We start from the raw sequence: 27,655 nt of genomic DNA, 5'->3' as shown, positions 1-27,655 counted from the left end.
TTTTTACTAAACTGACATCTTTCACTTAATTAATACTAACAATATTGAATACACAACAAGTTCAGTTCCTTTATGACATGTGTGAACGTCAAGAATATCTTAATTCCAGATTGATGTTGCAATAGAAAAACATTGAGCGCTCTACAATGGCCATGCCGATACAGCTAAGATATAATCTGCTGCTAACTATGTCAATAGCTGGAATTGTCTACACAAATACATGCAAAAAAAGCATTGAGACTCACCATGGATGGAGGCCGAAGCATGGGATGATCCCTTGATGTAGTTCTCCCATGTTCCTCACTGCTTCCCAATCCTCCTGCATCACATAAACAAAGTGATAAGAAGAATCCTTTGACAATCAGAAAGGCCTCATGCAACTAACAAAGAATTTCATATTCAGACCTAGATCTAGTTCCAGCTGTGGCGTGTGACCTAGAAGATGGTGCAAGAGAAGAAGACAACCCATTAAAAGTAAACAAGGCACACACTTTGACATTTCTTCCACTTTTCTTCTCTTTTTTCCATGAAAAAGACTTCGATTATGTATGAAAAATGCCCACGTGAGCAAGCTCAAAGCAGAAATACATCATGCCGCATTGCAAGTTTGGATCTATGATGTTTAGACCCCCCTCTTGTGTGGGAAGGATCAAGGTGTCCCAAGCTACTCTAGCAATAGTGTCTGCCGTGCCATCTAGCCCACTCCATAAAAAATTCCCGATAGGCCTTATGAGCTGAGTGATACAATCTCTGAAACTGCACCGACAGGAGCTCACATACCAGGCTATGGCTAGCAAAACCTGGTTCACAACTACCCCTCTAGATGCAAGGTCCAATCTAGCTAAACTCCTCCTAGGTTTTTTTTTTTTTTTTCAAGAAAGAGACTTCTATTGAGTAAGAGAAAAAACCCGCGAGAGCAAGCTCAAAGCGGAATACATCATGAAATCATGAGGATAAATAAAAAACCCCCTCAGAGTGAGGTGGAAAACAACCAAGGCTGAGGCTGAAAGTGCCACCTCAACCCTGTAGTAGTCTCAGAGAAGAAAGGAGATTCCTTCCATTCCCTGAAGAAAGAAGCCCTCCAAGCTGAGGCTGCACGGGAGTTTCCCTGCATACGCGTCCATACGGCCATCAAAGTATGTACGGTGTCTGTCCAGATACTAGCCAATGTGTGCGAGGGATGAACTTGAGTACCCTCCAAAGCCTCTGTGCATCTGGCTCTCCAGATATGCCAGGATGCTATGCTCGCTAGAATCTCCCAAGAAGTATCCACAAAGGCATGTACAGCTGTAAAAGGAAGGTGTGGTACCACATCCAACGAACAAGACTCAGCCTGATGACGGAGAACCGAAATGGCCCGAGAGGAGTCAAATCTCTCATAGAATACCTGAGGCCCTGTAAGAGAAAGCCAAGCCACTAAGCCCCATGTCATAAAAAATGGGGAGTGGGCAAAGTGACTGAAAATCCTCGCTACCCCCATCCAAATCATCCTCACCTGTCTGCAATCCCATAAGCAATGCTGAATAGTCTCCGAAGCAGAGAGGCATCGAGGGCAAGTAGGGTCGGCTCCGAACCTGGACCTCCAAAGGTTCACTGCAATCCCACCATGGATAGAAAGCCAAAAGAAGATAGTGATCTTTCTATTCCTGTGGGATTTCCAGAGTCTCCTCCAGTAGCACCTCTGTAGATCCGCAGTGATATCAAATGTCTCCCAATGAGGAACTCTGGAAGGTCTCTAACCTCTACTACTGAGCTGAAATCTCCCGACATTACTGACCGTGTAACGAAAGAAGGGGATGCTCTTCTCTTGATGCCCTGCGTCAATCCACTCCCACTCTCCGGGGTCCCACCGCAAATACCTGATGGGAACTCCCCCATAGAGCCAGAGCCTCCAAGACCCGGTGGAGAGTAGCCGGGGGTCTGGATCTAGGAACCACTCTGAATCTGATCCCTGCACCAAAAGACCTACAACCTTGATAGGTTGAAAAGCAGACTCAAGCAAGATGTCCTCTGTGGACCTGAGCAATCTGCCACCATCCTGGGCACTAAAAACTAAAGCATCCTCCTGTGCATCTCGAAAGGCCAAAACCTGAAGCGAAACTGTCACCACAATGTAAATATCCTAAGTCAAAGTACAGTTGACCATTTATTTGATCATAATTAAAGAGTTTTATATGTGTTAAATATGGTCAAAGAGTTATTTTAATGGTCAGAGGATTGACTATGGTCAAAGATACTTGACTCTAGTCAAGTAAACCTGACTTCGGTCAAGGAGACTTGGTTTATTACCAAGAGGGTTAACTGCGGTTAACCAGAGAACCATACAGCTGACTACGGTCAGAGAGTGTTGACTTCGGTCAACAAGACTTGGCATGTGCCAAGAGGGTTAACCTTGGTTAACCAAGATGTGCCAACTTCGGTTGGAGAGACTTGGCTATAATTAAGGCGCCTTGACCCTTGGTCAAAGCTCTTTAATTATAATCAAGAGTGTTGACTCCGGTTAACCAGAGAATATATATATTTATATATATTTGTTTAGATGTGCACATATGTTCAGTGGGGACGCCCACCGTGACTAGGACTAGTCCACAGTGTGTTATGTGCATGCAAAGCGCTAACAATTAATGGGTGCCATGGTGGTGCGCTTTATTAATTGTTGTAGGTACTAGGAAGGATTATTTTTCCTAAGCGTAAAGGGAGAGCTTGACAAGCATCTAGGAGGCGGTTCGTGTGACCGAGAGCTTTGAAGACTCCAGAATGGCCCTTAGTGGCATGTAATAGGATTTAGTCTAGATTTTAGACAAGTGGCATGTTGCCAATTTGAATTGAGCTTGAAGCTCTTGTAATAAAGTGGATTTTTCACGTTTTGTATGTAGAGAGGTTTCCAGACAGCGTGCTGAATTTCTGTAACAGATTTTCTCTCATGAATAAAGACCTTCAGGGGGGTCCAGCCCGACGATTTGTCCTGGGCCCTAGTGCATCTTCAGAGAGAGGGAGTGAGGGAGAGCTTTTGAAAGCATAAATTCCGTCGTTTATGAGTGGTAATAGCTATCTTACACCCACGATCCGGTTTCATTGGTATCAAAGCCTGGGATTCGCCATCTTTTCAGGTGGTGACGATCCAAGAAAGGCTGGAGGGTGTATGGTTGGGTGATCAGAAGATTATCGGACCTTTCAATGTTCTATTTTGCCTGCTGCAAATTCCGCCAAACAGTGGACTACGAGATTCTGGTTCTCAAGCTCTAGTTTTCAAAACGACTGGTGACCACCTACCCTTGGATGCACCGACGAAGGCTATACGCAGGACGGTGACCAGGCAAAGTGCGAAGGTTTATAGGGTCCTGCAGTTAGTAAGCTAAACGAGGAGTCGGGGGCGTGGGCTTAAGTCATTCCTTGGAGAGATCTTTGAGCAAACAATTGCATGACGCATCGGGTGGGACAGCGACGCCTTCACGCACGGGTTCGCTGGTTTGCTGGCTGACGGAAGACAAGCGCCTCTCCAAACATGCAAAAGCCAGCGACGCGCGACGACGACCAGTGCATAGCCAAGGTTTGGAACCTTAGGCTCTTGCTGACGTGGCCAGGTGTTCAGCTAGGTGTACACGTGGTGCTGATGTGGCAGGCTTAGCCGACAGATGACGTGGCAGCCAACAGGTCCAGCTGACGTGGCAACCACACGTGCGAGGTGACGTGGCAGCCAAGTGGCATGCACGTGCTGATGCTGACGTGGCAGATGAGTAGTGGGCCTGATGACGTGGCAGACAGCGCAGTTGCTGACGTGGCTTTCACACGTGGTAGGTGCTGATGTGGCAGGGCTGACAGAAAGCTGATGTGGCAGATGCTGATGTGGCACTGACATGTGGCAAACCAGTGGTTAAATTAATTCTGGTTAGTTAACTCTGGTCAGAGGTCTAGTTAACTTGACCCAACCAGACCAGTCTGGTCAGTGCAACCAGACTGTGACCAGTCCAGTTGGTCTAGTTGCAAACTAACCAAACCAGAACGAGTCAGTCTGGTTAGAGTAACTAGCCAGTTACTCCATCTGGTTACTGTTCTTTTTTTTTTTTTTAAAGAACAGTTGCAGAGACTGTTTCTGCTAGCAATTTTCACCTACTTGTCAGACTTTTACTGTCAGAAAAGCAGCAGAAAAACAGAGAAAACAGAGAAAACAGAGAAAGTAGATTTCTACTGTCAGAAAAGCAGCAGGAAAGCAGAGAAATCAGAGATTTGCAGAAAAAGAGTATGCATGCCTTTGAGCAGTAAAAAGAGGGAAAAACAGATGCCTTTTGAAGACATCTGCAGCAGCCAGAAAAGGGCAACATAGTTGTTGATGCTTTGGCAACTGTGTGGGTATATGCCTTGAACTGACAGCCAGTACTGGCATAGATTGTGAATGCAAAACACCTCTTGTTGAGGTACTTTTTCTGTTGGAAAAGCAAAGGTAGTGTGCATCAGTTACCTACACGGTGTGAGAAATCTGCAGATCTCAGAATATGGATCAATCACCTATCCAGTGGGATTCACAAGATAGGGATGTATATCCAAGACAAAGAAGTGTGCCGCAAACTCAACAAGAATTTGAACAGATGGTACGCACTCGTATACAAGAGCTGGAAAATCTCAAAAGGGATCCAAGGGCTCAGCATTTGTTTCAAGCAGAAGCTATGCCTAATCCAGTATATGACGTGCCAATGCCAGAGGCACACTCTCGTGTGCAGCTTGAGAGAGAGAGATCTCATAGATCTCATAGGAGACGGTCCCATAGTAAAAAGAGATCGAGGCATCATCACCGATCTCCTAGTCCATCACCGTCTACCTCGAGTTCGACTTCTGTGTCTTCTTCTTCCTTATCAGATAAACCATCCAGGAAAAGAAGGAAACACAAGAAGTCTAGGAAGAGAAAGTCTTCCAAAGCGACCAAGGAATTTAAAGAGGGAGGAAAATCTGTCAAGTTTATGACCTACAATGGACAGTATGGTCATACACACAAAGCATTGCAGTTTATCAGACAGTTTGATGCTGCATTCGGTACAGAAAAATTTTCAGAATCCTCCAAGTTAAGAATGGTCAGTTTACACTTGACAGCAACGGCTAGTGCATGGTGGAGTGCACAAACCACAGATGGGTCAGCTCCAAGGAAGTGGAAGGACTTCAAGAAAGCCTTCTACCAACAGTTTATGCCTAAACAGTTTAGAGACCATGTTCTTCAAGACTGGGACAGCTTGCACATGGATGCAGGAGATACAGTGGATGGGTACAACCAAAAGTTTTGGGATGCTTATTTGCAGGTTGCACCTTTCAAAAAGATCTCCAAAGGCACCCAAATGAGAAAGTACAGAGCAGGTCTCACTCCAAGAATTCAGGCAGTAGTGAATGCTTTGGGGGCAAAGAATATTCAAGACCTTATGCATTCAGCTTCAGTAGTGAGTCTTGTGCCGCTACAAGATCCATCTACAGTGCCATCCTTGCATGCAGGACGTGCTGATAAAAAGAAAAATGATTTTCCAAAATCAGAAAAGAAAGAGTATACCAAGGCTGAAAAGAAAGGATTTCAGCCTCAGAAGCCGAGGGGTACTCAGTTTTCAAAGACTTACAAGGGCAAATCTCTATTTACCCCTGAACAGATAGCGGAATTCCGTAGAGATGGGAAATGCTTCAGGTGCGGTAAAGAGGGGCATGTGGCTGCCCAGTGCCCAGAAAAGCCTTCAACTTTGAAAGGAAAAGAGGCAAAGAAGCCACGAGGACCGCAAAAGCCAATGGCGGGGGGAATTCCTGATATACTGGGTCATGCTTTGAACCCAAAAGAACGAGAATTGCTGCTATCATGGGGCAAAGTTAGAGACCAGCAAGCGCTAATTTTATTTGATCCAGGGGCTACTAATAATTTCATATCAGAGGATCTAGCCCTGAGGCTGGGAATAAAGACGGAAGAGTTAGGCAGGGCTTTGGATGCCGATCAAATGTTTTGTGGGAATCCTGTGCCAGTTACTCCCTTGATAGGGAAGCTCCGTCTTCATGTTCAGAGTTATGTGGATCAGGAAGACTTCTTCATTTCTCCACTGAAACATTATGATGTAGTTTTGGGGATGCCTTGGTTTCACCGCAAGGCAGTGAAGTTGACTCTTCCTGAAAGAGTGCTGGAGTTTGTGCATAGGGGGAAAAATCAGCGTTTAATTGCCAAGAATAAAGGGGACACTATCCCCATTGTATCTGATGTTTCATGCGGTAAAGCAATAAAGTCTGCAATTTCTGCGTACATGGTTTTTGTAAAAGAAAAAGAGAATGATATGCATGCTGAAATAAATGATGCAGACAAAGATAAGTTTCAGTTTCTTGTAAACTTTAAAGATTTCTTTTCTGATGTTTTGCCAGGGGAGTTACCCCCAGAGAGACCAGAAGATCATCAGATAGAGTTAATGCCTGGTAGTGAGCCACCAAACAGCCCACCTTATAGAGTCAGTGCGACTCAGAGAGAGGAGATTATGGCTCAGGTACAGGACTTGCTGTCCAAAGGGTTGATTCAGCCCAGCTCGTCTCCTTTTTGTTCCCTTGTACTGTTAGTACAGAAGAAAGATGGTTCATTCCGTATGTGCGTCGATTATCGCGCACTGAACAAAATGACCATCAAGAATAGATTCCCTATTCCGCGTATTGATGATGTCCTGGACCAATTAAATGGAGCTTCAGTTTTCAGTAGGATAGACTTAAAGAGTGGCTATTACCAAGTAAGGATACAGCCTCAGGATGTGCACAAGACAGCATTCCGCACTACATTCGGGTTGTATGAATACTTAGTGATGCCTTTTGGGTTGACAAATGCTCCAGCCACATTCAATAGAATGATGGATCGCATCTTCCGGAAGTACAAACATTTTACGGGTACTTTCTTTGATGATATCTTAGTTTTTTCTAAGACAGAAGAAGAGCACAGAGAACATCTTGCTATAGTGTTTCAAGAGCTGAGAAATCATCAGCTCTACGCAAACAGCAAGAAAAGTGAATTCTTCTTAGAAGAAATCCACTATCTGGGGCATATAATATCCAAGAATGGGATACAAATGGATCCAGCGAAGATCCGTGCCATTCAGGAATGGCCAGAGCTGAAAACTGTGCATGAAGTTCGAAGCTTCTTAGGCCTGTGTTCTTACTACAAAAGGTTTATCAGACATTTTGCTGATATCGCAGCTCCATTACATGACCTTACTAAGAAAAATGCAGCCTTCACATGGGGATTATCACAGAAGAAAGCATTCAATACACTCAAGGAGAAGTTGACTACAGAGCCTATTCTGGTAGTCCCGGAACTTTATCAGTCTTTTGATGTTGATTGCGATGCTTGTGGAGAATGTGTTGGGGCTGCATTGCATCAGAATGGTCATGTAGTAGCCTATGAAAGCAGGCGACTTCGGGATGCAGATATCTAGGAATCTATGAGAAAGAGTTATTGGCTGTAATTCATGCCATTCATACATGGAAGCACTATCTTTTGGGTGCAGATTTTACTGTCAAGACAGATCACCAAAGTCTAAGATACTTTTTGACTTAGACCAAGCTTTCCGAGAAGCATATGAAATGGGCAAACATGCTGTCAATGTATCATTTTCAGATTGTCCATACTCCAGGAATTCGGAACAGAGTGGCAGATGCCTTGTCCCGAAGACCCCAGGTCAATAATGTGACTATTGCTTATCATCAGGACCTGGAAGGCATGAGGGAGCAATATGCTCATGATTCTGATTTTGGTGAAATTTTACAGCAAATGCAAGAGGGGCAATCCACCAGTCACTATTCCCTGAAAGATGGGTATTTAATGAAAGATGATTGCCTATGCATCACCCAGGGGATGAGGAAAAAGATTTTGGGGGAATGCCATGCACCTCCCTATGCTGGACATAGAGGAATTACAGCAACAACTCTAGCACTAGAGAGGTATTTCTTTTGGCCAGGAATGCGGAAAGATATACATCAGTTTGTTACTGAATGCCTTACGTGTCAGAAAATGAAGTATGATAGACGGAAGGCACCTGGCCTACTTATGCCTCTTCCCGTGCCTCAGGCACCATGGGAAAGTATTACAATGGACTTTATTTTTGATTTGCCGAGATCAAAGTCAGGGAATGATGGGATTTGGACTATCATTGATAGATTCAGCAAGCAAGCTCATTTCATTCCGGTTCGCAAAACCATAAAGGCAGATCATATGGCTAAGCTTTTCATGGCACAAATTTTTAAACATCACGGTATACCTAAGTCCATTGTTAGTGATCGAGATCCCAGAATGACCAGTCTATTCTGGAGAGCTTTATTTGATAACATGGGGACGAATCTGAATTTTTCTTCTTCTTTCCATCCCCAGACATATGGTCAAAGTGAAGTAGCAGATTCTACAATTTTGGATATGCTGAAATGCTACGTGGGTGACCAAAGTTCAGACTGGGAAAAGTACCTACCGTTAGTAGAGTTTGCTTACAATAATACAATACATAGCTCTACAGGGAAAGCCCCTTTTGAAGTCATATATGGGAAGGTGATTTTGCCACCTATATTGAGGACCAAAGATGAAATATTTGCAGCTGATCAGTTTGTGAGAGACCTCCAGACAGCTTACAGCCAAGTCCGGACAGCAATTGAAAGGTCTCAAGAGAAACATAAAAGAGCTGCAGATAAGCATAGGAGACAATTAGATCTTAAGGAAGGGGATTGCGTACTTTTGAGGTTTGAAAAAGCTAGGCTCTACAAGTTTAAAGGCAAACAGAAAGTGTATGCAAAGTTATCTCCCAGATACTATGGCCCTTTCAGGGTTACAGAAAGAATAAATGAGGTTGCATACAGATTAGCATTGCCAGAGCATTGGAGGATTCACAATGCATTCCATGTGAGTCTTCTAAAGAAATTTCAGGGACCAGAGCCTACAGAATCAATATCAGAAGATCCACCAGAAGTGGATGAGCTGGAGGAAGTCCTTCAGCCAAAGCAAATTGTGTACCATATTGTACGTAAAGGCCCTCAGGGTAAGGAGTTTTACAGGTATCTTGTAAAATTCAAGAATTATACAGCATTAGATGCCAAGTGGATGGACGAAGACATGTTATCCGATCATCCACAGCTTTTGGATGTTTACAAGGAAGCTTTTCAGTTGAGGTCAACTGAATAGAAGCCGAGGGGATGTCACCACAATGTAAATATCCTAAGTCAAAGTACAGTTGACCATTTATTTGATCATAATTAAAGAGTTTTATATGTGTTAAATATGGTCAAAGAGTTATTTTAATGGTCAAAGGATTGACTATGGTCAAAGATACTTGACTCTAGTCAAGTAAACCTGACTTCGGTCAAGGAGACTTGGTTTATTACCAAGAGGGTTAACTGCGGTTAACCAGAGAACCATATAGCTGACTACGGTCAGAGAGTGTTGACTTCGGTCAACAAGACTTGGCATGCGCCAAGAGGGTTAACCTCGGTTAACCAAGATGTGCCAACTTCGGTTGGAGAGACTTGGCTATAATTAAGGCGCCTTGACCCTTGGTCAAAGCTCTTTAATTATAATCAAGAGTGTTGACTCCGGTCAACCAGAGAATATATATATTTATATATATTTGTTTAGATGTGCACATATGTTCAGTGGGGACGCCCACCGTGACTAGGACTAGTCCACAGTGTGTTATTTGCATGCAAAGCGCTAACAATTAATGGGTGCCATGGTGGTGCGCTTTAATTAATTGTTGCAGGTACTAGGAAGGATTATTTTTCCTAAGCGTAAAGGGAGAGCCTGACAAGCATCTAGGAGGCGGTTCGTGTGACCAAGAGCTTTGAAGACTCCAGAATGGCCCTTAGTGGCATGTAATAGGATTTAGTCTAGATTTTAGACAAGTGGCATGTTGCCAATTTGAATTGAGCTTGAAGCTCTTGTAATAAAGTGGATTTTTCACGTTTTGTATGTAGAGAGGTTTCCAGACAGCGTGCTGAATTTCTGTAACAGATTTTCTCTCATGAATAAAGACCTTCGGGGGGGTCCAGCCCGACGATTTGTCCTTGGCCCTAGTGCATCTTCAGAGAGAGGGAGTGAGGGAGAGCTTTTGAAAGCATAAATTCCGTCGTTTATGAGTGGTAATAGCTGTCTTACACCCACGATCCGGTTTCAGAACACCGCCTCTCGTAAAAGTACCTGCCCAAGTGGAGGAAGTGAGTGGCATATCATCCGTGTCTACCCAACCGTCTGGAAGGGCTGCCTCAATCTGCAAGATCCTCCCTGCACTCCCTCTGAGATGTCCTGTCAACCTTGATTTGGTCTCCTAGGTATTTGACTGACACACCCCTCTGAATCCATATGAAATCCAAATGAGCCCCCCAATCATCGTCACAAATCCAAAAGCTATTGGACTTGTTCCAATTGATGTGAGCACCTGCTGCAGTACAAAAAAAATCCAAAGCTGTCTTGAAGGAAGTGAGAGTATGAGGAGAGGCCTCCAAGAAGATAGCAGTGTCATCCGCTAGCTCGTAATCCACGAGGTCCTCTTCCCGTCTGAGCGGAAGTATGAGCCCAAGAATGTCAGCTCAAGACCTGAGAAAGATGCTCATAGCCTCAGCCACAAAGAGGAAAAGAAAAGGGGCAAGAGGGCATCCCTGATGGACTGATCTGGAAATCAGACCTGTCTTCCCTAAACCCTCCTATAAGCACTTGTCTGTGGGCTGACCTGTACAAGGCTGAGACCCCTCTGATCCATGCATCTGAAAATCCAAAGTGACGAAGGGTGCCCTCCAAGAAGTCCCAATCTACCCTGTCGTAGGCTTTTTCAAATTCCAGGAAGAGAATTGCGAGCTTTTGACCGCTCTGCATGGCCCACTCAGAAGCTTCCCAAAAGAAGAATATATTATCAAAAATGCTTCTGCCATGAACAAACCCTGTCTATGTATCATGAATAAGATCAAGGAGTAAGGGATGCAACCGCATGCAAATTGCTTTCACCAGGATTTTGTAACAAGTGCCCAATAGAGTGATGGGTCTCCAACTACGATACTAAATTTCAGCACCCCCCTTTTGGGATTAAATGTATGAGACCCTCCGTAAGTGAGCTAGGCATCTCACCGGAGTCCCAAACACCCTGCAGGGCTGAGGTTATGCGATCCCCAATCATATCCCAAAAGGTCAAGAAAAAAAAGGGTGTAAGCCCATCTGAACCTAGGCATTTTCCCTTATGAAGGGCAAGAAGAGCAGTCCTCAATTCTAGGTTGATAAAAGGTGCATCAAGAGAGTCTCATATCTAGACTCACCAACCTAGGGATACACTATAAAATGACATGTCTGGCATCATCTATAGCCACACTACCAAAATCTGCTGAAAGAAGGGAGGCATAAAAATTTGTAGCTATGCGCATAACAGCATCTGGATCTAACTGCAAAACTTCGTCTGAGTCAATAAGCTGAGACACACTCTCTACTATGTCTGTGGCCATGAGGAGAGAAGAATTGCTTATTGACTCTACCTCCCATCTGTATCCAGAAGGACTCTCGTTCATGAAAGGCAAACTCTGCTCTCTAATTAAACAAAATCTGCCAATGAGCCCTTGCTGCAGCAAGGCGCTCGTGAATCCAAGCATGTGGCCTATTCTGCTCTTCCCTCTGCAAAGCTGCCAACTACTAGTGAACGCCAATCTCTTGCCTGAGAATCTCACGTGTCCTGGTTCTAGCAACTAGACGATAAAAGTTGCTAATATCAGAGAGGGCTGCTGCCATATGTGAAGGGGAGGGCACTCCACCCTGTACATGAGAAACCCAGATCTGCAAAGCTGCCTCTGAGAGGTCCTCCTTTGCATAAGGGTATCAGGAATCCTAATGCTGGCAGAATGTCCTCCTCAAATGCGGCTTGGAAACCATGAGAACAACCGGAAAGTGATCCGAAGTGGAAACCCCAGGAACAATGCAAACTGATCCTCCTCTATCCAAGGCCCAATCATCAACATAAAATCGATCAATCCATGGATGGATAGGCATCTGCGGCCTCCTGTTTGACAAAGAAAACAGGAGTGACTACGACTGAGTGTGAAAAGCATCGTCAAGCCAAACATCTCTGCCACTGAAACTGAAGAGGAGGGCATCCCACGCTGCCCTCTCCAAAGAATGGATGCCGCCCTCTCTGTCCCCTTTTTTATCTGAGGGTAACTCTACCATTTTGAAGTCCCCTATGACCCATGAATCTACAATGGGTGCCCAGGAGAGCAACTTCTTCCAAAATAATACACGATCCCCTTTGTTATTAGGGAAAAGAAGAACCCCTTGGGCTCTAGAGGGTAAGATCACACCATGTCCGACAACCAGGGGGAGAAAAGAATCCGAAACTGAAATACAAGTACCTCCCCTAGTACCAAAGACAGGTGACCAAAAGGTGTCACCTGAAAGTAGCTTGCATGACTTTGTACAAACACTGGCATCCAGTTTGTGCTCTTGCTAGAGTTAAACATCAACAAAACCGCCAGTAACACTTGGATGAAGCTAATTCCGAATCAGCTATCTGCGGCGGCAACAATCAGGGATGCTACCAAGGCCTTGTATGTTCCAGTTAACAATCCTCATCGGGGGGAGGATGTAGAGGAACATCATACCCAACCTAGTGGCGGAAACAAATACCTCAATGGGGGAAGACCTCCCGCTCAAAGAGCGAGGGATAGAACCAAGTTGCGGAAAATCAACAAGAGAAAACACCCTGCCACCTGAGCAGAAGACTCCCTATCAATAGGAATCCCAATCACTACATCACCAAAAGTAGAGGGCACAAAGTCGTCCTCATGGAAATTTGGCAGGGCTGAAAGGAGTTCCTATGAATCAGGCCCGACACAGGGGTGCAGAGGATCCCTTCATATGGAAGCGGATCAACAAGGTACCCAACCCCCTTTCCTCTATCCAAGAGGGGAGCTGAAGACTGTTGGAAAGGTCACATCCCCATCTGTAAGCCCCCAAATGAGGAGAGCATGGGGGAGAGAGACCTAGGGCAAGGTATGCCTAGAGAGAGAAGAAGTACTTGGAAGATCAGGGCCACCATGGTGGGCAGAAATGGTACAGCATGTGGCTGTCCATGGATGGAGAGGACAGGCATGTACAGGGAAACCAGCAAGAAGGGCTGTGTGGACAGGGTGGCTGACCTCAGCAGCAGTACCGACCGGTAGGGAGCTGAACACGTGGCTGGAGGGAGCCTGGCAGAGGGTAGATCCAGCAGGATCATAGGCGCATTAATGGCAGGTGTACCAGCAGGAGGGTCGGCCATCTTGGAGGGGCTGGTTGGAGCCAGCCAACCAAGCCTTATATAGGCAGACAGAAGGGGCTGGGACCTGCTAAAGCCCTTGGACCGTGGGCCAAAGCCCCTGGAAAAGAGAGCCCCAAAAGGGGCATTTTGTGGCAGACAAGTCGGCCAGGGAGGGTCGGCTATTTTGCCCCTCCCCTGGTCGGTTTTTGCAGCAGGCCTTGGGCCTATAAAAGGAGAGGCCCTGGGCATCATTCATCATTCAACAGCTCCGCCATTAGAGGAGCAGATATTATTTTGGTGGTTTCTCTATCTGGCTGGTTCATTGTCTATTGATGAGTCTGCACATCTATTCCATGCACAAAAGTTTAAGAGGTTTGTGATTCCACAACCCACACCACACTGTGTGAGCTCCTGGGCTATTCTATCAGTCTTCCGCTGTGTGTACCCTCTGTTGGGTCATTTCTAACATGGTATCAGAGCCCAAGTAGGAGGCTCATAGGTGTGGGAGCCTGAAGGCAGGGACCTTGCTGAAGCACGGCCCTAATTCAGAAGCTCTTGGGAAACGAATTCCACGACTGGAGGACTGTGCCCTTGCGAGGAGGGTGACTCAGGTGGTACGTTCAGAGTTCTAGTCTACTGAAGGTTGAGTTTGTTCGACTTGGCTGTGTGGTTAAGCAGCAGAGATGTCGACCTCTTGAGCCCCTGCTCTCCCTTGCTCCTCCCCCATATTTCTTTCTTTCACTATCCCTAACTTTGGAGAGTCTGGGAAACCGGATGGGTCGAATTAGTCGATCTGGAAGGTGAAGATCCAGAGTCATTTAGTGGCTCAGAAGCTGTGGAAATTGACAATGGGAGTGGAGGCGAAGCCGGAGGATATGGTGGACAAACAAGGGAAGATACTCATGCCAGTTGATGGAGAGGATAGAATCACTCACACCTCACTCCCTGACTAGCTCATACAACACTCAGAAAAACTGAAAGAGAGAAGGACAGAAACTCAGATATATTCCTCCACAAAAGTGGGCAAACAAAAGCTCAAGGATGAGCGTGTACAAACAGCCCGAGATGCTATCAAAGACTGAGACTCTTCCTCTCCCTTTGTGCACTTGCCTGTGTGCAAGGCTGTCTATGCATGTGATGAGGAATGAGGGGGGAATGGGGGCTTTTTATAGGAGGGGCTAGGCCCCCTCAATCTGGCCGACCACGGAATCGGCTCCCTGCCCAATGCACCGACCTGCCAGCCCACCAAACGACCAGGCTGGGTCAGCCTTTGCCGGCTGATCTCGCCGGCTTGGGCAAGGCCTATATAAGGGCCCATGAGCCCTGTTCATGGGCTGCTGTTGCAGTCCCCAACACCACCCGTATACAGGTCAAGGAGGCGCCTTGGATGCTGCGCCATCAACATGCTGCTGCGCGGGTTCCCTGCCAGGTAGGTGTGCTGCCTTTTTCCTTCCCCTACCCCCTATGGTCTTCTGCCCCCTTGTCCCCTCAAATCGGAGGCTCACAGGTGGGGCAGTGACCTTCTAACACCCCCTCTCAATGACACAACTGTGGGCTGATCCCCATGCGTCGAATGAGGTGTTCCATCTGCTCCCTGGGAACTGCTTTCGTGAAGACATCTCAGATGTCGTCGTTGGTCGGGCAATATATCAACTCTATGACTTCTTCATCAATGAGTTGTCGAACAAAGTGGTAGTGGACCTCGATGTGCTTCGTCCGTGCGTGAAACACGGGGTTGTTGGCGATTGCTATGCAACTCTGGTTGTCGCACATAACCGCAGTCGCATCTTCTTGGGCCACATTCATGTCCTCCAAGATCCACCTGAGCCACAATGCTTCACATGCCGCTGTACAGGCAGCCCTGTACTCCGTCTCTGTTTATGAAAGGGCGACAGTAGGTTGTTTCTTACTCAGCCATGACACAGCTCCTGATGAGAGTAAGAAACAATATCCAAAGGTCGATCTCCAGGTATCAATGTCACCTGCCCAATCGCTATCATAGGAACCTCCCAACTCAATGCCTCTGGTATAAGTGATGCCATAGGTGCAGGTACCCTTCAAGTACCTTAGCACCCTCATACCTGCGTCCCAATGAGCCTTCTTGGGTGTGGCGGAGAACTGACAAAGCAATTCAACTGCGAAGGAAATGTCGGTCGGGTATTGGTGACGTAAAGCAAACTCCCCACCAAGCATCGATATAGTGATGAATCAACCGGCTAAGATGGATCATGCACACTCAGCTTGAGACCAGTTTCCATGGGAGTCACTACTGCTTTGCAATTTTCCATCTCAAAGCGGTTGAGCACTTCCCTACAATACTTCTCCTGTGAAATAAAGATACTGCTCTTTCCCTGCTTCACCTCAATCCCAAGAAAGTAGTGAAGTATGCCTAAGTCAGTCATCTCGAACTCCTCCATAAGAAGTCTCTTGACCTGAGCAATCTTCTTCGTATGATCCCCAGTAATGATGAGGTCATCCACATATAGAATCAATACCAGCCACAAATCCCCCTCTGTGTCGAGATAGAGATTTGCCTCTAATGGACTCCGCTGAAGCCCGATCTTATGAAAGAAAACATCTATCCGCTGGTACCAAGCTCTAGGCGCCTGTTTCAACCCGTATAAGGCCTTCTTCAGTTTGCAGACTTTTGATGGGGATCCTGGAATCTGAAATCCTGGTGGCTGTGCCACATATACCTCCTCTTCCAGGTTACCATTCAAAAATGCAGACTTGACGTCCATCTGAAAAATAGGCCAACTATGATGAGCAGCCGAGGCAATGACTGTCCGAATAGTCACCATCCTAGCTGTGGGGGCGAAGGTCTCGTCGAAGTCAAGTCCTTCTCACTGTGCATAGCCTTTCACCACCAATCTTAATTTGTACTTGTCCAAGCTCCCATCTGACTTGAACTTAAGCTTGTACACCCATTTAGTCCCGATGACCTTCCGCTTGGTTGGTTTGGGCACTAAATTCCAAGTGTCACTTTTCAAAATGACATCCATCTCTACCTTCATGGCTTCCTGCCATTCTGGTATATCCTTTGCTTCCTGTAAGGAATGGGGCTCCACAAGTTGAGCTACCAAAGCGAAGTTCACACAGAGAGTCTTCAAGTCTTTTTTTTTTTTTTTTTTTTTTTTGGGAAAAAAGATACTTCTATTAAGTAAGAAAGAAACTCGCTAGAGCAAGCTCTATGCGGAAATACAACATGCTAAGCATGTAATAAAAAACACCTCAGAAGAATGAGGTAGAAAGAAACCAAGGCTAAGGCTGAAATGCCAACTCAACCCTGTAGAAGTCTCAGCAAGGATGGGAGAGTCTCTCCAATCCCTGAGAAAAGTAACTCTCCTAGAGGAGGCTGCTTGAGAGGATCCCTGCATAGTCGCCCATATGGCCATCAAAGTGTGTACCGTATCTGTCCAAGTACTAGCCAAGGTCTGAGAAGGGTGAACCTGAGAACCCTCCATAGCCTCAGTGCATCTGGCTCTCCAAATGTGCCATGCTGCAATGCTAGCTAAAACCTCCCATGTTGAGTCAATCGAGGAATGAGCAGCCCTGAAGAGAGTGGCCGGAACATCCTCTAGAGAGCACGACTCCACAAGGTGTCATCGGATGTGAAGAGCCCAAGACGAGTCATGTCTCTCAAAGAAAACCTCGGGCCCTGAAAGAGTGAGCCAAGCCACTGATCCCCAGGACATATAGAAGGGGAGGCGAACAAAAGTGCTGAAAAGTCTTGCAATCCCCTTCCATATGATTCTCGCCTATCTGCAATCCCAAAGGCAGTGCTGTACTATCTCCGAAGTAGAAAGGCAACGAGGGCAAGTAGGATCAACCCCGAACCTGGATCTCCATTGGTTCACTGCTATCCCACCATGAATAGAAAGCCAAAAGAAGAGAGTGATTTTTCTATTCCCGTGGGATTTCCAAAGCCTCTACCAAAAAATTTTCTGCAAGTCTGTAGAAATCTGAAAATTCTCCCAATGAGGAGCTCTGGTGGGCCTCCAACCCCTACAGCTGAGCTGGAATTTCCTGACATTACTGACCGTGTAATGAAAGAAGGGGATGCCCTTCTCCTGGTGCCCTTCATCTATCCGCTCCCATTCCCCAGGGTCCCACTACAAGAACATAATTGGGACACCTCCATAGAGCAACAGCCTCCATGAGCCCAGGGCAATGAGTAGCGGGTCAGGATCCAAGTACCACTGTGAAAGAGAGCCATGCTCCATGAAGACCACTATCTTGACTAGCTGAAACGGTACCTCCAACAAAATACCATCTGTGGATCTAGATAGCCTGCCCCCCAAAGAAACATCAAAGACTAAGGCATCCTCATGTGTGTTACGTAAACCAATTACCTGCAAAGGAATGCCCAATCTGGAAAATGCCCCCATCCAGGTGGAACAAGTAATAGGCATGTCATCTGTGTCCACCCAATCCAAGGGCAAGGCTGCATCAATCTGTTGAACTCTCCCTGCACTCCCTCTGAGATTATGAACCACCTGGGCCTGTCGGTCTACAAGAAGCCTCCTAAAATGCTTTCCATGCTCCCTCAGTAGATGCAGGGCCCCTCTCCCATCTGGGCCACTGCATGTAAAGAGAAGCTCCAAGTGGTCTGCCATGCTCATCCAAAATAATGTCGTTCCACATGATAGGCTGCCTTTCAATCTCTTCACGGGTGGACGGGGGAATCCTGCGAAGAGTACTCTGAAGCTGGCCCATGCTTTCAGGATAGCAACCATAAGAGGGGAAGAAGGAAATCTGAGGTGGGCTGTGGTGAAAACCCATCTAGTACTGTGTATCCAATCATCTCCTGAAGTGGGCGTGCGAGACTGTATGCATCTGATAAAAAAATCCTTCCAAGGCTCTTGCCCTGGCATAAGTCCTCTCACAATTACCTTGCAGAGTAAGGCTCTGCACTGTAGATCCGGGTCGATGGTATTCAAACCCCCTTCTCTTGTAGGAAGAATCAAGGTCTCCCAAGCCACCCTGGCTGTAGCATCAGTTGTGCCATCTAGACCACTCCATAAAAAGTTTCGTACGGGCCTCTTGAGCTGAGTGATACAACCCCTAGAGTGGCACTAACAAGAGCATACAAACCATGCTGTGGCTAGAAGAAGCTAGTTAACCACCACCACTCTGGATGCCAAGTCAAGTTTGGCTGAGCTCCAGAAAAGGAGCTTTCTTCTTATGCTCTCCAACACCGGAGCAAACTGTTGTGAAGGAGAGATGCTCACCCCAACCTGGCAGCCCAAATATCTGACGGAGACACCCCTCTGTACCCAAGTGAAACCAATATCATTACCCCAATCCAGGGTGTCATCATCGCAAATCCAAAAACCATTGGATTTATGCCAATTAATGTGTGCACCTGCAGCTGTGCAAAATAAATCCAAGGCTGTCCGGAAGGAAGTGAGTGTCCTGGGGGAGGCATCCAAAAAAACAGCCGTGTCATCTGCCAACTCACTATCCAAAAGCTCTTCTTCCCAGCGGAGAGGAAGCCTCAGCCCATAAATATTAGCTTGAGATCTAAGGTAAATACTCATAGCTTCCGCCACAAACAGAAAAAGAAAAGGGGCAAGAGGATATCCCTGGTGGACTGATCTAGAGATTTGAAACACCCCCCCAACAAGCACCTGGCTATGGGCTGACCTGTAGAGAGAGGATACTCCTCTAATCCATGCATCTGAAAAACCAAAGCGAGATAGAGTACCCTCTAAAAAATCCCAGTCTACTCTGTCGTAAGCTTTCTCAAAGTCCGAGAGTAGAATGGCCAACCTCTGGCGGCTCTGCATGGCCCATTCTAAGGCCTCCCAAAATGAGAAAATATTATCGAAAATACTTCTGCCATGCACAAACCCTATCTACGTGTCATGAATCAAATCTAGAAGAAAAACCTGTAGCCGCAGACTGATGGCTTTCCCCAGAATCTTGTAAAAAGTGCCCAATAGAGTGATGGGTCTCCATTGTGACTCTAGCTTCCTATTACCCCCCTTTGGGATGAGATGAATGAGACCATCTGTAAGTGAGTCAAGCATCTCACCAGAGTCCCGCACGCTCTGCAGGGCTGATGTAATGTCATCACCAATCTGCTCCCAAAAAGGAATTAAAAAAGAAGGGGTAAGTCCATCCGAACCTGGGCACTTGCCCTTGTGAAGGGCAAGTAATGCAGTCCTGAATTCTGCATTGGTGAAAGGTGCATCAAGAGAAACATACATCTCATCCTTTACCAATACAGGGATACACTGCCAAATAACCTCTCTGGCATCATCTATGGCATGTGTGCCCGGATCGACGGTAAGAAGGGATGCAAAAAAATCTGAAGCTACACACATGACGGCATCAGGATCTGACTGTAACACCCCGTCTGAGTCAACAAGCTGCGAGACACTATCTCTACTATGCCTGGGCCCATGAGTAGAGAAAAAGTGTTTGTTGACCCTACCACCCATTTGAATCCAAAAGGATTCTCGTGCATGAAAGGCATACTCTGCTCTCTGATCCAACAATGTCTGTATATGAGCCCTTGCTGCAACAAGGCGCTCCTGAATCCAAGCATCTGTGGGCCTCTTCTACTCTTTTCTCTGAAGGGACGCTAACTGTTGGCGTATACCAATCTCACGTCTGAGAATCTCACGTCTCCTAGAATCAGCGACTATATGATAATAGTCACTAATTCCAGATAAGGCTGCAGCTACTTAAGATGGGGAGACAACTCCACCCTATATGTGAGAAGCCCAAATCTGTAAAACATCCTCCATGAGGCTCTCCTCTGCAAAAAAAGCATCCAGAATCCTGACATTGGTAGAGCGTCCTCTCTGATGAGGCTCAAAAATCTGCAACACCACTGGAAAATGATTTGAGGTGGAAACCCCTGTAGAAATGCATACAAATCCGCCTCTATCAAGTGCCCAACCGTCTACATAAAATCTGTCAATACGTGCATGGATGGGCATGTGTACTCTCCTGTTCGACTAAGAGTACAGGAGTGACTCTGGCATAACATGAAAGGCATCATCAAACCAAGTGTCCCTACCACTATACTGAAAGAGAAAGGCATCCCAGGCTGCCCTCTCCAAAGAATGAATTCCACCCTGTCTGCCTCCCTTTTTGTCTGATGGCAACTCAACCATGTTGAAATCGCCACCAATGATCCAAAAATCTGCAATGGGGGCCCAAGAGAGTAACTCCTTACAAAAGGAGACCCGCTCTCCTCTGTTGTTGGGGGCATAAAGATTGAGAAGACCAATCTTACGTCCTCCAATCAAAATAATGATCCATTGAGCTCTAGAGGGGGAGATAATACCATGACCAGCAACCAAGGGGAGAATAGAAGGAGAGACCAAAATGCAAGTACCTCCCCTTGTGCCCATAGCAGGCAACCAGAAGGTATGTCTTGAAAGCAGTTTGCCAGACTTAGAGCAATCACTGGCATCCAACTTGTGTTCCTGGATAAAAAGGATATCAATAGCATCTCCAATGACACCTGGATGAAGCTGATTTTGGACCAGCTACCTATGGCGATGGTGTGGAACTCCGCCTAGGCCCTGTATGTTACAACTGACTATCCTCATTGACAGGAGGATGCTGGATGGAAAGGCTTACCTAGTAGAGGAGACCAGCTTCCCCTGGGCCAAAACACTCCTGTTGAGGGCAGGAAACTCAACAGGTGAAAGGATCCCCACACCTGCTGAGGGGGGGGCCCTATCAAAAGGAATCCCAATGACCGGGATCCCTAAGGTGGAGGGCACAAACTACTCATCCATGAACGTCGCCGAATCTACCAGTGCCCAAAAAGAGTTCCTGAGAAGCAAGTCTGGCCGAGGAGTGTGAAGAAGACCTGCACTCATGGAAGATGGAGGAGAAGGACCTTCCAGGCCTCTATCAGCAGATCTGGAGCTGGGAGCTGAGGAGGCCTGTGGCTGGGCTGAAGAGGAATCTGGAGTCCTCATCTGTGCATACACTCCCTCGGTCGTCCTGACTGTGACAGGAACAGCAGTCTATGGGGAAGAAGTATCGGTAGCCCCCTCGTGATCAAAAACCAAAGTGACTCGGACTGGGACTTATGTGGAACTGTAGTGTCTGGGGCTACAGCAACATCCACCTCTGGAGTCTATATGGCGTCTGTCTGAACTGGATCAAAGGTCTCCTCCTGAGGTAAGGGAGCCGCTCTGATCGTTCTCCATCGTGGTACTGGGTGTGCTGCGGGCTTTGGGTGCCCTGTTGCCCCTGGTGGCCCTCGAAGCAGGGCGCCCTGCTGCTCCTGGTGGTCCTGGAGTGCATGGTACAGGGCGCTGGGGAGGTGCAATCGGGGTAGTACGTGAAGGAGCCGCACCAAAAGACCTCTTAGGTCTTTTTCTCTTCCTTGGGCAATCCCTAGCAAAGTGCCCAAGGGTCCTGCAAATCCTGCACTGGTCCTGTCTACCTGCAATCTCGACTCTCTGTCGAAAGAGAGAGCCATCTGGACGCTGAAGCATGATGTGGTCATCTGAGATGTTAGGGTCAGAGACAATGACCCTAACTCGAGGCACCCCGTCTGCTCTAATTGCCTCTGCCGAGGAAGAAGGCATGCCAGGAAGGGGGGGGGATCTCAGTGGCCACTCCAAATGTGGCTCCGATAGTAGCAAGAAGTCGATGGTAGACCTGAGGAAGACCAGGAAATCTAATGAACAGTGATGTGACCTGACTGTCCTCCTCGACCGGATCGAAGCCCAAGGTGTAGGGCAAAAGAAAGATCCTCCTCGAACCAAAAGCCAGAGGATTATCTTTGAGAACAAGGGCTGTGGACTTGTGGGAGTCAAAAACCACTTGGAAGAATCCACGTCCCAAAAGTTGAATATCCCTGAGGTGTGGGGCGAGATCTCCTGGTAACACCGCCAGCATCCAGCAGTCTCTAGCCTGTGATCTGGAAGGGTGTGACCCAAAGATGCGGGCAAAAAGTGATGTGGAGCCCTCTACTTCCACATCTTTCTTGAGCTACTGCAACTCGTCTTCTGAAAAAATGACGGTTCTCGCGGCTGGTGGAAGTGGACGAAGATTGGTTGAATGGGGATCCTTTGGCCGATCGATGTGAAAAGGCCGATTCAAACACTGAAAAAGCTCTGTCCGTGAAACTGCTGCCCAGGATGCCCTGGAACACGGGCGCTGGAGGAAGGAGAACAAGAGAGGATAGGAGAGAGGGGAAGAGGAGGAGAGGAGGCGGGGGGGGCTGCAGGGGGGGAGAGGAGAGCGATGGTAGGCTGCGGGGGGGAGATGGGGCAGGGGAAGGTTGCGGGGGGTAGAAGGAGGTAGGCTGCGGGTAGAAGGGGGCAAGGGAAGGCTGCGGGGGGGTAGAAGGAGCGGGGGAAGGTAGCAGCGGGGGGGGGAGGAGGGGGGTGGGGGAGAGGGGGTGGGGAGAGGTGGAGGGGAGCTGCGGGTTAGGAAGGGAGGGGGCGGGGTGGGGGAGGGGGCTGGCGGGGAGGGAGAGGGTGGGCGGTGGAGAGGAAAGGAGGGGGTGGGACGAGGGGGAGGGGGCGGGTGGGAGAGCAGGCGAGGGGGCTGGCAGGGGGGAGAGGGAAGGCAGGTAGGCAGGCGGGGGGGGGGGAGGGTGGGCGGGGGAGAAGGAGGGAGGGGGCGGGGGTGGAGGAGGGGCCTGGCGGGGAGGGAGAGGGCGGGCGGGGGAGAAGGAGGGAGGGGGTGGGGGTGGAGGAGGGGGGTGGGGGGCTGGCAGGTGGGGGAGAGGGAGGGTGGGGAGGAGCAAGGGGAGCGGGAGGGTGAGGGAGGAGGGAGAGGGGGCTGGCAAGGAGAGAGGGAGGGGAGGAGCAGCAAGGGGAGCGGGAGGGGGGGCAGCGAGGGTGAGGGAGAGGGAGAGGGGGCTGGCTGAGAGAGGAGAGGGGGGGGCAGCAGCTCACGGGAAGAGGAGCAGCTCACTTAAAAATCGTCCTTCAAGTTTCTTTGAGACCGCCGTGCTCTGAAACTGCTCTCGGGAATGTTCGTGACCCCGTGAGTCTACTAATGTCTTAAAATACCATTAAGGTAGTTTCTTCTCAGATGGAGGTGCTTTTGATGGAGTTGACTTGGGAGCTAGCTCTCGAATGGCATGCTCCTCCTCCTCGGGGTCTTCAGTCGGCTCCACCTCTCGGATGGTGACTTTGGGTAGGGGTAACGTTGGAAGTTCTGGAACCTCTTTTGCAGGCTGTGGCTCAGTCTCTTCAAAGATCACATCCCTGTTGATAAGGGTCTTCTTCTTGTCCGGGTCGGATAGGCAGTAGGCCTTGGACTCTTCGCTGTATCCCACAAAGATACAGCTCCGGCTATTGGGATCCAACTTTGTTCGCTCATCTTTGTGTACATGCACAAATGCTTTAGAACCAAAAACCCTCAGATGAGATATGATGGGCTTCTTACCATAATAAGCTTTGTATGGAGTCTTGCCATCAACATCCTTGGTCTTGGTTCTGTTGAGGATGTGAACGGCAGTGTTCACGGCTTCACCCTAGTAGGCTTTTGAGAGATTCCTCCCTCGCAACATGGTCAACCCTGTCTCTGTGATGGTCCTGTGCTTCCTCTCAGCAACTTCATTCTGCTGAGATATGCGAGCTGTAGTGAGCTGTCTCTTAATCCCTTGCTTCTTGCAGAATCTATTGAACTTGGTAGAAGTGAACTCTCCCCCTCTGTCAGTGCAGAAGGCTTTGATTATCTCCCCGCTCTCCTTCTCTATCTAGCCTTCCAATGTTTGGTTTTCTCGAAAGCCTGAGATTTCTTGGCCAAGCAGAATACCCATGTCATGCGACTGAAATCATCAACAAGCAAGAGAGAATACCATGAACCTGCGAATGAATTTATCGACATTGGGCCGCAAATGTTGGCGTGAACCAACTTGAGAACCATGGACGGTACGCATCCTGATTCCAAGGTCACTGTTGGGATAACCGGTCATGCGCTGTGAAGGGTGTCGGTAGTATTCCATTCATTACAACTGCAAGAAACGAGGAGTTGATTTTTGGTGTACTATATGTACTGAATTTGTGCAAGAACCTATTGTCTGTTAGTCAAATGGACAAGCACAATATGTCGGTATTATTCGACAACGGCAAGGTCATTGTTACATCCAAGGAAAACGGATAGGTGACGGCTCAAGGTGTCGAGGAGCATGGGCTATATCGGCTCAACGCTCTGTTGGTGCACGGGGACCAGGGAAGATCCAGATTATGGCATGAGCACTTTGGTCGCGTCAACTATGGCACTCTCTCCGAGATGCAAAAGACAAAGATGGTGGATGGACTTCCACCAATTGCAAGCAATGATCGTGTCTGCAGGGCTTCCGTGGAAGGCAAGAGCCCCCTAGTAGAGTGCATCTGGAATCCTCACTCCTCTCGCAGGGATAGCCCTTGGCGCGGCTGCCCCAAGTATAGAATGATGGGGGAGTGATCAAACATTGTTGTGCCTGCCAAAGTGCTTGTGAACAGAGTACGTCCCCATGACATTGCAAAATCCAGGTATTAGCTTCGGTGTTTAAAGGATTGTACCCAAGCTTCGGTGTTATGGAGGAGCTGCTCGGTGAGCTCCCCCCTGCTGCCCGCGGTGGCCTGTCTCTACCCTACCCTCCACGCTCCACCTCCGCCCCCCGCCTTGCCCCCGCCCCACGCCTCCTCCCCTCGCTGCTTCCCCGCTGTGCCTTCTCCCCCGCCCTACCTTCTCCCCCGCACCACCGCCCCTTGCTCCGCCCCCCGCCTTGCCTTCTCCCTCGCTCCACCCCTCCTTCCACCTCCTTGCCTCCCACTCCCCCTCCTTGCCGCCCCGCACTTCCTCCCGTCCTTCTGCCCTCTTCCCATTGGTGCACCCCCCTCGCCACTCCGCCTCCCCCCTCCTTCTTCTTCTCCTCTTCTCCCGCCTCCTTCCTCCTCTTCATTCCCCCTTCTCCTCTCCCTCCTTCCTCTCCTCCCCTCTACTTTCCTTGCCGCCCTCCCATTCTCTCTCCTCCGCCTTTCCGCCTCGCCTTGCCTCGTCGTTCTTTCTTTTCCTTTTTCATTTGCCTCCCTGCAGCGGGAGCATGTGTTTGTTACGGTGAACGAAAATCTTGGTGGCGACCTTTGGTCTAGCCAAAGGGGCTTTATGGCAGCACCCTCGACTCCCACAGCCGTCAAGGTTCTTCTTTCCCCAGCCGACAAGCAACAGGTATAGTAGGCAGTTCAGTCCCTCCAGGACAAGGCGCTTGTGGGCAGAATTGTGGGCCTCACGCCTACACGGAGACAGGTGCGAGAGTGGATCCAGGCGAGCTTGACATTAGAGGGCGACCACATCCAAGAGGTCACCATCTATGGACGAGGTGTTTTCCTCATCCAGCTGAGCTCCCCTGACACCACCTCGACACTTGTGGAGCAGAGCCCCATACTCCTTGGCCTGCACCTTGTCTACCTCTTTCCTTGGTATCATGGGTTCACAATGGAGGACATGGATACGACACACCATGTTTCACGGTTTCCGGTTACACTCCGTTTCCCAGGGCTCCCCAAGGAGTATCGAGCCATCCTCCCTTCCATTGGCCGGGCATTTGGCACGGTGCTAGAGTCCCCACTAGAGACGACCGCCTCTGTTCTAGCAAATGATGGAGTCCCCAGGATCAGATTGGTGGTGGAGAGCCCGGAGTCCCTCCCAGAGCTGATCCTTCTTGAGATCCTCGAAGGAGGCACACTTCGCCAGAGGGTGGAGATCTCCGAGTTACCAGACCAGTGTCTTCGATGTAGACACATGGGTCACCTCGACAGAGATTGCCCCTGTGGCCTCCCTCGCGCGCCTCCTCCCCCTCCTCCACAGAGTAGGCAGAGTCAGTAGACCGGAGTTCAGCGCCCTCTCAGGCAATTGCAGCAGGAGTCTCAGACCCCATGGGTTACCCCCTTGGAAGGGAACTGGACACAGGTTAAAAAGAAAAAGAAAACAAGCAAGCAGGCCCGCAAACGCCGCAAACAGAGGACCAACCGCAGGGAGAGGGACAGGGTTGACTGAGAGGCCTCGAAAGAGGAACAACAGGAGCCCCCCCAGAAGCGGGAACCTCTACCCATCCAGCCGATCGTCCAGCTTCGGAAGTCCAGCCTCCGCACCCACCCTTGCAGTAGCAAAGAGCCCCAGGAGCTCTAGATGCGGTGATGGCGAAAGCCGCAATCACTAGCCCGACAAGGGCCATGGAGGAGCCGATCCAGAGTCCCGACGAGCCTGATCAACAGGGGGGCCTGAGGTCGCCCTTTTCCCTCCTCCTCCCTCTCCCCCTCCTCTTCACTCCCCCCCCCCCCCTCCAGGGTTCCCCCCACCCCCTCCCCCCCCCTCAGCCCCCCCTCCAACCCCCCCTCCGATGGTTACTCTCACCACCCGCCCCCCGCCCTCTGTCCCCTGCGTCCCAACCTCTCCCTCTCCCGCCACTCCCCTCTCCGCTTCAGTAGCAACTTCTTCCACTTCGACACCCCTGCCATCAGGCAAGGGAACGACAACACCCCCTTCTGCCTCCTCATCGCAGCAGCAGGTTCGTTCAGAGAGGGATCCTAAAAGACGAGGCTCGTCCTCCCGGCCAGCAACTCCCAACCTCCAGCCTGGGTGTCCCTTACCATGGGACTTTTGGAGGTTAGGACCCTGGAACTATCTGGAGATTCCAGACTCATACCCTCTACCATTGGAGATCATGCTCATGGTCCTTCAGCCCTGCAAGGGGGATTTGATCAGTGCAATGGGATCTCAGACACACCCCATTTGGAGATTTCCGTTTGCCTCCGCAGGGTTGCAAAAGTGGTCCCCGCAGGTGTTTGATGCTATTTTGGTTAATCAGCTTATGCTCATGATGGACGAGTGGATGGGACCACAAGGGCTAGATCTTTGGTACGCCCATGGCGCGGAGGTGAACTTTCAGTTGAGCTTCACGTGCGAGGAGTTGGTGTGTGGTTTAGCAATGAGAGTTATCAGATTGCCAATGGAGACAAAGGTGGACTAGGCACACTTCTGGCCCCTCCAAATGTGTGCGGATTTGTTTGGGGTGGAAGCCTCCTTCATGATGAAGTGGGCATGGAAGATCAGTATTGAGCCGGTATCCACCCTAGTACGACGCCGCACAGACACTGACTACTTGCCCTCCAAACCCCCGGCAAAATCACACAAGTCAGTCTTTGTAGAGAAGGGGGAAGGGGCAGATTTGGAGATGGGGAGAGAATAGCAAAAGGAAGGAAGGAGAAGATAGGAGAAGGGGAAGGAGAAAGGAAGAGAGAGAAGGCTGAGGGAATAGAGAGAGGGAGAGAGAGAGAGTGTGAGCGTAGGCAGCAGGTAGCAAGAGGGAGAGTAGATAGGATTAGATGTCACATCAAAAAGTGCCTTACAATCCTTTTGGGTTGACTTATATAGTCCTTCACAGTTCCCACATTTCCCCTACTATTCTCCCATCTATTTCCCCCTTAAAATCCTTC

At 48.8% G+C, this 27,655-nt stretch overlaps 1 protein-coding gene across 1 annotated transcript in view; it reads right to left on the bottom strand.

Annotated features, from left to right (window-relative positions):
• LOC147886710 (TatD related DNase) overlaps positions 1-27,655 on the bottom strand; it is a 187,365-nt gene that overhangs the window by 145,420 nt on the left and 14,290 nt on the right. The window contains exon 2 of the mRNA XM_087395749.1: positions 246-319. Coding sequence (XP_087251875.1) covers positions 246-319 — 74 coding nt within the window. The remainder of the gene's footprint in view (positions 1-245; positions 320-27,655) is intronic.

Source organism: Dipteris shenzhenensis, chromosome 24, assembly GCF_047967505.1.
Source record: "Dipteris shenzhenensis isolate YYH24624 ecotype China chromosome 24, Dip_SZ_1.0, whole genome shotgun sequence".
NCBI classification, from domain to species: Eukaryota; Viridiplantae; Streptophyta; class Polypodiopsida; order Gleicheniales; family Dipteridaceae; genus Dipteris; species Dipteris shenzhenensis.
Note: the sequence above shows the minus strand (reverse complement) of the source record. Positions and strands in the feature narration are given on the sequence as shown.